An 11,642-nucleotide genomic window follows, 5' to 3' on the forward strand; every position below is an offset into this window, starting at 1 on the left:
AAAGATGTGGTTTGGCTGCTGAATGAACTTTTGCTGAAAAAGACATCCGTTTTAAAGATTACTCATCACATATGAATGAATAATATTAATAAGTTCAAACAGGCAAATCTGCTCATGTCCCGAAACGGACACACAGATACACACACAGATACACGTCCCAGTGTGCTCATATGATCAGAATTAACTCCAGGAGGCGGTCTTCTGTTAGGGTTAGGGTTGGCTATACAGTCCTCTCAGCACTCGCCTGTAGCTTCTCCCGGACAGTGCTGTCTTTCGGGGATTTGCTTCACAGTTTCGTCATTTGCTCAAATAGCTGTGTGTGAACTTTCACTTAGAAAGCCAAAGGACTACTTTTGGATTTTATTTTTTACGTCATCATCGGTCACATTTCGTTACTGACTGTCAACTCTGAGAAAGGTAAAAACTTTATTTATTGGCTACTGCGTGTCAGTCTGTGTTTCTGTGCGATGACGAGACTAAGAATGGTTTCACTGTCCCAACCTGTGTTGTTATTTTGCAGTCAAAGTATTTTTGAGTCTCCGGCTCCCTTTAAATTCATCCAAGTCATGCGTCTTGAGGCTCGTGCGCAATTGACCTCACTCATTACGCCAGCTCGTGCGCGGCCCCAGCTACTGTAGCTTGAAAGCTTGAACTGGAAAAAGTGGGCTGCCGGGAAATGGGCTGGCACACGTGTGTATGGGGGTGGTCGTGGAGCCTGAGCCGAAAACAGGACTGTCAGAGTCCAACTTTAGCAACCTAAAGCGTCTGATTATGCTCATCGACACATTACATTACTATAGAAAATCTATCTATCTATCTATCTATCTATCTATCTATCTATCTATCTATCTATCTATCTATCTATCTATCTATCTATCTATCTATCTATCTATCTATCTATCTATCTATCTATCTATCTATCTATCTATCTATCTATCTATCTATCTATCTATCTACTGCATGTGACAGTTATTCCTTTTATGCCCCTTGTTTCCTTGGTTCAGAACACACTAAACAAAAGAAACATGAAATATTCAGAATGTGAGCTTTTACAGTGCGAGTTTGGGGTTAAAGGACAGTCCCAGGTGACATTACGGCAGCTGCTTAATAATTTAACCCAAGTGACTCAACACAGTGAATCTATGTCAAGTCATGGTTAGTTTGCCTTAATCTTCAATGGCGAAGTTGAACATTCTTACATTTTATTCATGAGGATAGTTTTCAAAAGCCTGAGCTCCATCATCTTCTTTTATGTAACATTCCTCTACCATCTAATGCTGCGCAGCCTTCTCCTCCAAACTCCCCTCCCCTCTTTATTGTACATCCAAATATTGTGAATATTTAAACAATGAAAACTGAGACTGCAGTATTAGTGGACCTTGGTGTCTGTGTGCACTCATGTTTTTGTTGTTAAAGTTGTATCCTAACATCCAGGGGACTTCCTCTATGTCCGATGAGTCACTGATTTCTTGCTATTTGGGGGTTAACCCCCCCCCCACACACACACACACACAGGCCTCTCAGTCACTCATAAACAATCAAGGGTAGAGAGCTGGAGAGAATACCAACTGGAAATCACCTACAGTTGTTTAGATATTTAAATAAAACACATTAGGGTTGCTGTTGGAGAGAAATTAAGCCCAAGCTGAAACCTTTAATTTCTTTCTCTTCCAGCTGTCTGTGGTGCTCGTCTTCTGGAGTCATGTTTTCCAAGGCCACTGCCAACTTCGTCCGTGAGATTGACCCCGAAGGACTTCTCATCCACGTCTCTCGAGTAAATGACTCTCACAAACTGGTTCCCATGGCCCTCGTGATCAAACGCAAGCGCTGGTTTTGGCAGAGACCCAGGTACCAACCAACAGATTTCACTCTCGGCGACTTGTTGCTGGGTGACAAGGAGCTCATCCCGGGTAGGTGTGCAGATTCAAACTTAAGTTGTTACAGGAAAAATGTCGTGCATGTGAGTTCCCAGACACATTTCAACAAAGCTGATATCGGGGTAACACCTTGTGTTTTTGCAGGAGTGTCAGAGTCAGAATTCTTGACCTACAAGGGGACATATGGAGCTAAACTTGCTAGTGATCTGGGCCCCGAAGCCGGCTCTGCAAGTATCAGACTGGAGGGGCGTGGCACTACCAAGCTCCAGTCATGTTTTGGCCAGCTGAAGAAAGAGGAGGTGAATGTGAAGAAGCTATTACTTGACTCGGACAACAGGTATGATGTAATATTTTAAAAGCTTTTTATTTTATTTTTAAAAACTGCTTTCACATATACAGGTTGTAATCAAAGATTAAGGAGATGAGGTCATCAATGGTGATGTAATGAACTCCTTATAAATGTGGACTTCAGGCATCACATGCTAAACACCTCAGACCACAGCGGCGTGGTGTCATTTTCCATTTGTCAATCAGTCTGTCTCAAACCATTAACACCAGCTTCTCTTCATATCAGGTCGGTGGACATGCAGCACGTGCTGGTGAGGCAGATAGAGAAGCGGGCTGAGGTGGTGGGGCTAGTGAAGGAGAGGATCTTCACCACCAGCCCCTGTTCCATCACCCAGACAAAAGTGGAAGAGTGCACCTTTCAAGGGGTGCTCGGGCTGGTTGGCATGCTGGGGAGTTCGGTTAAGGTAGGCCTCTTAAAAGCTTTTTTAGTCATGATGCCATGAGAGTTTTCAATAATTCTATCAGGTAAATTATTATCAGCATATGTCTTATTTTGTAGTTTGATCGCCATAAATTTGTGAAATTCTGTTTATGCACCCCCCAAAATATAAGAAAAAAAGAAATCAGTCAGCCTTCCTCTAATCAATCCTATATGTGTGTGTACAGGGAGTGCAGAATTATTAGGCAAATGAGTATTTTGTCCACATCATCCTCTTCATGCATGTTGTCTTACTCCAAGCTGTATAGGCTCGAAAGCCTACTACCAATTAAGCATATTAGGTGATGTGCATCTCTGTAATGAGAAGGGGTGTGGTCTAATGACATCAACACCCTATATCAGGTGTGCATAATTATTAGGCAACTCCCTTTCCTTTGGCAAAATGGGTCAAAAGAAGGACTTGACAGGCTCAGAAAAGTCAAAAATAGTGAGATATCTTGCAGAGGGATGCAGCAGTCTCAAAATTGCAAAGCTTCTGAAGCGTGATAATCGAACAATCAAGCGTTTCATTCAAAATAGTCAACAGGGTCGCAAGAAGCGTGTGGAAAAACCAAGGCGCAAAATAACTGCCCATGAACTGAGAAAAGTCAAGCGTGCAGCTGCCAAGATGCCACTTGCCACCAGTTTGGCCATATTTCAGAGCTGCAACATGACTGGAGTGCCCAAAAGCACAAGGTGTGCAATACTCAGAGACATGGCCAAGGTAAGAAAGGCTGACAGACGACCACCACTGAACAAGACACACAAGCTGAAACGTCAAGACTGGGCCAAGAAATATCTCAAGACTGGTTTTTCTAAGGTTTTATGGACTGATGAAATGAGAGTGAGTCTTGATGGGCCAGATGGATGGGCCCGTGGCTGGATTGGTAAAGGGCAGAGAGCGCCAGTCCGACTCAGACGCCAGCAAGGTGGAGGTGGAGTACTGGTTTGGGCTGGTATCATGAAAGATGAGCTTGTGGGGCCTTCTCGGGTTGAGGATGGAGTCAAGCTCAACTCCCAGTCCTACTGCCAGTTTCTGGAAGACACCTTCTTCAAGCAGTGGTACAGGAAGAAGTCTGCATCCTTCAAGAAAAACATGATTTTCATGCAGGACAATGCTCCATCACACGCGTCCAAGTACTCCACAGCGTGGCTGGCAAGAAAGGGTATAAAAGAAGAAAAACTAATGACATGGCCACCTTGTTCACCTGATCTGAACCCCATTGAGAACCTGTGGTCCATCATCAAATGTGAGATTTACAAGGAGGGAAAACAGTACACCTCTCTGAACAGTGTCTGGGAGGCTGTGGTTGCTGCTGCACGCAATGTTGATGGTGAACAGATCAAAACACTGACATAATCCATGGATGGCAGGCTTTTGAGTGTCCTTGCAAAGGAAGGTGGCTATATTGGTCGCTGATTTGTTTTTGTTTTGTTTTTGAATGTCAGAAATGTATATTGCCCTCTGAGTGGTAAATGCTGTGCAAACATTAATGTCATAACTCGACAAATATCTCGTAATCTGTGTTCAGGAGAAGCAACTGGAGTTTAGTCAGTATCACTGCCTTGCATTGCTTCACTTCTTCCTCTTATTGTAAAATAATAATTGCTTTTGGAAATTTATGTCTAAAATATTAAATATTTAAAGGAATTATATAACCTCTTACAGATAGTAGACCATTGTTTTTCTTGTTCTCCTTCTTGTCTGTAAAAAACTGCATATTTTGCATGATTTAATAGCTTGTATATCACAAGTTATCAAGTTGTCTCCACAACACCGTGAGACACGTTACCAGTTGCTCATGTTTCTGTGAAGGAATTCTGGCCTACAACATTGCTTCATTTCATTTTGCACAGCTCTTTTGAAGTCCCACCACAGCATTTCAATCCGGTTAAGGTCCGGACTTTGACTGGGCCATTGCAACACCGTGATTCTTTAAAAAAAAAAAGAAAAAAAAAAGAAAAAGAAATGTATATTTGTGAATGTGGAGATGTTATATTGGTTTCACTGGTAAAAATAAATAATTGAAATGGGTATATATTTGAGCCCTGCAACAGACTGGCGACCTGTCCAGGGTGTACCCCGCCTTTCGCCCTATGACAGCTGGGATAGGCTCCAGCGCCCCCCGCGACCCTGAAAAGGATAAGCGGAAGCGAATGGATGGATGGATGGGTATATATTTGTTTTTTGTTAAGTTGCCTAATAATTATGCACAGTAATAGTCACCTGCACACACAGATATCCCCCTAAAATAGCTAAAACTAAAAACAAACTAAAAACTACTTCCAAAAACATTCAGCTTTGATATTAATGAGTTTTTTGGGTTCATTGAGAACATGGTTGTTGTTCAATAATAACATTATTCCTCAAAAATACAACTTGCCTAATAATTCTGCACTCCCTGTATATGTGTGCTCCCAGGTGTGTGTGAAGGACAGCAACAGCATTGAGATAGACAGCGATGTTTCTGTGGAGATCCCCTCTGGTACAGTCATCGCGTACAGCATCCTGGAACTGGAGGTTAAAAAAGACGGACAATACTGTGAGTGTGTGTGAGTGAGAGTGTGTGTGGTAAACCACATGTGTGGTTATGAACGTGAGAATGACAATATCACTTTAACATTCTGGTGTGATCTCACTTATCAAGCATACAACCAAATCACTGAAAAACTGCTGCTGTGTGTGGCAAAGGTTTTAAATGGATATCATAGCTTTTCTACGGTCTCTGCTTTGATTAAACACACATAGGTGTTTGCTTCAATGGCCTGAAGTTACCCTGCTGATATTTGTGTGATTATAATGGCAGTCTATAGGGATTGACTCATGTTTGGAACTAGCCTCAAGTGCAACTTTAGAAACTGGGACTCCATGTTGGCTTCATTTTTTTAGTTTCCTCTTGGGGCTAGCTTATATTGCCTGGAATGCCCAGGTGAGCTTCCGACAACTATCCTACAGCAGCCTCCAAGATGGCAGCGGTAGTATTTACAACAATGAAGCAATGATGCAGGTTGTATTCAATCAACAGTCTTATCAGTCTTTTTGTCCTCTGGCCATTTCCCCTGCCACGGATGAAATGCTCGCTTACAGGTATTGTACTGCTGTTAGAGACAGGAGAGGTTAATGAGGGTGTACATGCTCGTCAGGTGTTGTTGTAATTATAGTAACACGTGTAGCTGCCATCTACTTATGAAGAGGGTAATCTTTTATTGTGTGGATGCCTCAAAGGCATCCACACTATTGAGTTCCTGTTTCTCTTTATTCTTTATTCCACTATAATCTAGTTGCTTCCGTACGTTTTTTGGCACTTAACTACTCCCTCAGTTTTCAGCCAATTTTCACTGTTCAAACTTTTAAAAATTCTGCTGTTTCTGCTAATGGGTCCTATGACTTTTGGTGCTCATAACTTCTATACTTTTGAGATATTGAAAAATTTTTTTGCAATATTTTTTGCCCATTTCTTCCACATTGTCAGTGGGGTCACTGATTTTCCTCGCCAGGTTGACCTGTGTTTTAGCTCAGTGAGATGAGATGCCGTTCTCAGACTGGGAGGCCCGGGTTCAAATCCCGCTTATGGTAACATTTCTTTAAGTTAACAGTTAAACTTTTTTAACTCTTTTCAACACAAATTTCAGCCTTTTCACCCCTTTTCAGCAAATTTTTCAGTTTTTTCTACTGTTTTCAGAAAAAAACTTTTTTCAGCAGAAATTCTGCTCATTAACCTCTTTTCAGCCCAAATTCTGCTTATTCACCTCTTCTGCAAAGTTTTCAGCCTTTTCACCTCTTATCAGCACAATTCTCAGCAGCTCCTGCTCATTTCAGCAGATTTGTCAGGCTCTCCACCTCTTCTTTGTGAGAATAAGTTTGGCTCAGTGAGATGAGTAGCCGCCTTGAGACCAGGAGGGCCAGCAAAAATTTCTCCGTCTTTACCCCTTTCAGTAGAATTTTTGGCTTTTCACCACTTTTCAGCAAAAATTTTCTGCTTCTTCACCTGTTTTCAGCAGAATTTTCAGTTTCTTCACCGCCATATAACTTTTTGCAAGTTTTCAACTTTTTCAGCTTTTTCAGCAGACAACTTCAGCGTTAAGGCATCCACACAGCATTTTCGCAGGAAATGTAAATTTTTCTAGTTTTATCTCAGTTTACCATCTCCTGTCCAGCCATTTTGCTGCTGCTATGTGTGTGTGTATGTGTGTATCAGATAGGACACACTATATTACACCCATACATGGAAGCCGCACTATAAAGAGCAGTTATTCTTCTTGACTTAGATGCTTTGAAAGGGAAAATAAAATGTTGGGAATAGAAGTGTTAGTGATAGATAGCCAAACATGGTTAGAGGATAGAATAGCAACAGTAAGTTCTTCTGTTTACACACTCAATAATCAGATAACATTTGTGTGTGATATGTGTTTGCCCATGTGTTTATGATGTTTTCTGTATTTTTCAGACATATGTCTACAACCTGGTGCAATTGGAGGCTTTGAGTCAGACTCCATCTCGAGGTCCTGGCCTTCTGATGATTGCTTCGACACAGTGGATAGAAAGTGCAACGAGCAGAAGGTTCCACAGAAAGCCCCCCTTATTGCACTTCATAATGGTTTGTCCCTTCATTCATACATTCACACAATTACTTGTTGATGGAAAAAAATATAACAAATGAAACACAGTAGACTTATGGCAAACCGAGGAAGGTTCCTTTTTGTCCCAAATACAACTGTTATTTTATCCGTCTCACTGAAACGTTGCCTATGCCGTTGCATTTTGTGGTTTATTCTCAAACATTATAGCTGAGCTGACTTTCCTCAGTAGTAAACACTGCCACTAAAACTAGCTGTAATACCTAAAAAAATGATTATGACAATATGAAAGAACAGCAGTCACATGGTTATAATAATCGATAATAAACAAACAGTATCTTCTGGTTTGTTGCAGAATCGCAGGAAAAAGTCCTTTCTCCTCTGGCAAAGCTCCCCCAGCCGACCCAATGGGCTTTATTCAAGAAGCTCCAAGAAACTCTGAATGACAGTGCTGCTCTGTCATATCTGCAGCTTGTGGTGAGTGAAACTGGTAATGCCCTGTAGACCAAAACAAATTTCCCACGTGTGGGACTAATAAAGGTTATCTTATCTTATCTTATCTTATCTTCGTGGTGACCACTAGCCAGTCGGCTAAAATAGTCTGTCTTGCGGTTGTGTGAATAAATGTGTAACCACAGCATCCCAAAATGTTTATTTTTCCTTCTAATCTGAAGCCCTTTTTCTATGTCAGCTTGAAGATTTGTGTAGCAATGAAATACACAATGGGACCCCAAAAGAAGAGCAGCCCAGTGCAGAGAGTCCCACTGAAAGCACCCTAAATGCAGCGCACCTGTTGGTCAGTGCCATGGAAGGTAAGAGGAAGTTACAGACAAAAAAAAGCTCAGCATACAAAGCAGTGCTGCAGATTTTTTTTTTTTTTTTAGTGGGTTTAACCTCATCATGTGTTCTGTTTAATGTTTTTATAGAGTTGCCCAAAGAAACTCTGGAACTTCTGAGCAAGAGCGCTCCTGACTTTCTGCAGGCTTTCAACATGCTGGTTAGCTAACTTGTTTCAGTTTAGTACACATTGTTGGTAATGATTGGTACCATGATTAGTACATTGGTGGTTGAGTTATTTCAATAATTCAATATTTACGTAGAACACACTCACACACAAAAGAAAACTATGTATTAAAAATAAATTTTACATCTCTAAACATGACAAGCACCTGTTTAGCTTAGTATAAACGGGGAACTAGCTAGCCTATCTCTGTTCCAGAGGTGTCAAAATACACACCTATCTGACCTTCTAAAGTTCAATTAATAATAATATTTCTACTTTATGTATTTTTTACCCCCCAAAATTCCTTGTGACTTTCTGGTGGCTGCTTTAACCAGGCTAGCTATGCTAAGCTAACTACAACCAATTATGAGGTTTTAGCTCTATATCTAATGTTATGACATAAATTTATAGTATTTATTAAACCATTTCATCTTTCTTTATTTTAGTTCTTTGAGGAAAGTAGAATTCGAATCTGTAAACCAACATTTTGCAACAAAAAACTTGTCCACTGATCCACCTACCTATCTCCCCAGGTGTGCAAGCTAAAGAGCAGCGATGTTCTCAACATTCAGTCTCTTCCTGCCCTGCTGCAGGATAACCAGGCCTTTCAGCTGGCAGAGCAGTTACTTTCCTCCGCCAGTGTGATGCTAAGAAGAGACGCTGACCTCCTGTGGATGGAAACCAGAGATAATGCAGGAGTCCTACCAGTGGTCCTCTTCCTCAGCATCCATGGATTGTGTTTGCTCTGCAATGCACTTTAATAGTTGTAGTGCCTGAGTGTGCACTCCCTCTCCTTTTTTATTGATTGTATTTGCACCATTTCTTTTTTTATTTTAAAATCTTATTACATGTAAGCTTGCTATCGTTTGTTACAAGACTTTTTCATATTATTATCATTATTACTTTTAAAACATTGCTTTAGATTTATTACAGAGCAGGGGAAATTTTTTTTTTCATAAATATGTTTTTATTATCTAAAACAAACATTGTATAACATGTATTTTGAAAAAAAGAAATATATATTGATAGATAGTGATTAATTGAAGGAGGATTTGATATATTGTGGGGAAGCCCTGATATGATATATTGTTTCATTTTCTTACTTTTCACAGAGTTTGATTAGACACCTTAGCAGGGGTCTCGAACTCCAGTCCTTGAGGGCTGGTGTCCTGAAACTTTTACATGTGTCCCTGTTGCAACACACCCGAATAAAATTAGTAGGTCATTAGCAAGAGTATAGAACTTGATTGCATGCTGAAGTGGCAACCCATAACCCTACTCAAGTATAAGTGTTTGGAAAAATGCACTTCTAAAAGTACTTTTATTGCACCAGGTTCATTCACTCATGAGCTACTGTAACATGAATCACATGGCTGAATTGTTTCTATAGAGTCTTGCTAATGATGTATTCATGTGTGTTGCAACAGGGACACATGGAAACATTTCAGGACAGCGGCCCTGGAGGACTTGAGTTCGAGACAACTGCCTTACAGTAATCTGTCCTACAAGTTCAATCCAGACGTTCTTATCTGCTAGTTTTTGGTACACAGTTTTTTTTAAATTTTTTAGTAAATCTCATCGTTTAGAAAATTTACTAACCAGGGATCACTTGAAAGGCGATTAAGCTAAAGGTAGTTCAAATTTCTCAGCTCAAGAAATGTTTACATGTTGATGATTTTATACAGAAGCGTTGAGCTGCCACCCAGGGAAAAGAAAAATAGAGCTATATCACATTATAACGTGAAACGTTTATTGATCTAACAATATACTTTATATGTTTGTACAATATATCTTTCACATTTGAACAACATAATATCATGTTATTACAATAAACATAATTATCACGTTATAACAAAAAACCGTTTACGTTCGTACAATATAAATATTATATTGTACAAACGTGATAATTATGTATATTGTAATAACGTGATATTATGTTATTCAAACGTAAAAAAGGATATTGTACTAACATTAAAATATATGTAACAAACAACAAAAGTATATTTTTAGATTTTTCATGTCATAACGTAATATAGCTCTGTTTTTCTTTTGCCTGGCTGGCAGCTCTACACTTCTGCAATTTTAAGCTTTTCAATTAACATAAAAAAATTGAAGTTTGTTCCATGCCTATGGTATGTAAAATAACTAGCCTTTCCATATCTATGTGGTGAAAAACATGCTACATGCCAATTCATGCAAGGATTTTTAATTTTAAATGGTACGGCATTGTATTGCTGCTCATCTTAATAATCAAAATAGCATTAAACTTTTTTTTTTACTTAAAGAAAGCTTTATTTTTAATATTCTCTTGAAGACCAGACTTTGTTAAAACAAGCTACACTATAAAATACAGTATTGACATTTTTAAAAAGTAGAGCTTTTATTAAGAAGATCGTGTGTTTTCATATATGAACTATATGTTTTTATGACATTCCTTTTCTCATGACCTTACTGGTACTTACTTTCTAATTTATTGTTAAGAAAGACTATATTACTGGGCTTTCAAAGAAAGTGTTTTGCATGTAGTTGTCTGTATCAAAGTATATCATTTTGATAACACGGAAAGCAAAAATAAAACTTTTATATTTTCTGTGAATTGTGTCCTCCATAGAAAAATAAATGTGATGCAAGCTACATTTTATTGTACACGTTTAGAGAAAGTAGTGCATTGGGGGATTTCTGTATTGAAAACTATAAATGATCATCTTTTACATTTACATTTTTGGAAATTAAGAACGAGTGTGGTGTAGTCGCTGTGTATCAGTGAGGTATCGATACAGATTATTTACACCATTTCTAATTATCTTAAATTAGTGTTTACTTATTTTTTTTACATTACAGTAAGCACCGTAACTTTCTTATAGTTCCACCATAGCTTTTAAGGTTACTATTTACTGACAGCTACAAACTGTAGGTAAGAAAGTGTTTGACATCTTCAGTGTGCTTTTTTTCATAGGTTCAAAAAGTTTCTCCAACTCTGAGATTCCAAACCACAAAGGCGTGATGAAAGGTGTATCTTGGATTTTAGTCAGAGTTTGTGCAAATATTTAATAATGATTAAATATTCTAAGGTCTTACAAACATTAAATCACTTTTAACTTTAACATTATTACACATCATGCTGTAGCTGTAATTTACATTTTAGAAGTGATTATTTTAGCTGAGTCATGTTTAATAAGATCTTATAAGTTAGTAGCTGAGTGAGTTATTAGTAGTTGTGACATTATTTAACAACATTTACCAAGGACTTTACCATACTTTACCAAGTACAAATACTAATACTACTACAATTTTCAGGTATCTGTAGTTTCTTCTCCTTACATTTTGGTCAAATAAAATAAAATAAAAATACAGATTTGTTTTTCCTTTGGTAAAGGTTAAATTACAAAAAATGAAATAAAATGTGTTTTTAATTTAA

General features: G+C 38.7%; 1 protein-coding gene across 2 annotated transcripts; it reads left to right on the forward strand.

Annotated features, from left to right (window-relative positions):
- The first annotated feature begins 247 nt into the window (after positions 1–247).
- Positions 248–10,820, forward strand: LOC147304244 (gasdermin-E-like). 2 transcript variants are annotated; one of them, XM_086280991.1, is made up of 10 exons: positions 248–417; positions 1,675–1,910; positions 2,022–2,214; positions 2,452–2,629; positions 5,066–5,186; positions 7,092–7,241; positions 7,577–7,698; positions 7,913–8,033; positions 8,148–8,218; positions 8,758–10,820. In XM_086280991.1, the coding sequence occupies exons 2-10, from the start codon at positions 1,703–1,705 to the stop codon at positions 8,983–8,985; spliced, it is 1,392 nt and encodes a 463-aa protein (XP_086137117.1). In that variant the 5' UTR covers positions 248–417; positions 1,675–1,702; the 3' UTR covers positions 8,986–10,820. The 2 variants fall into 2 exon arrangements, with proteins under 2 accessions (XP_086137117.1, XP_086137116.1); XM_086280990.1 differs by having other exon boundaries at positions 7,913–8,218.
- Positions 10,821–11,642: the final 822 nt, after the last annotated feature.

Source organism: Aulonocara sp. 'chitande type north' Nkhata Bay, linkage group LG22 (assembly GCF_057382095.1).
Source record: "Aulonocara sp. 'chitande type north' Nkhata Bay isolate Kocher_YH1m ecotype deep benthic linkage group LG22, A_spYH_male_GT1.1, whole genome shotgun sequence".
NCBI lineage: Eukaryota > Metazoa > Chordata > Actinopteri > Cichliformes > Cichlidae > Aulonocara > Aulonocara sp. 'chitande type north' Nkhata Bay.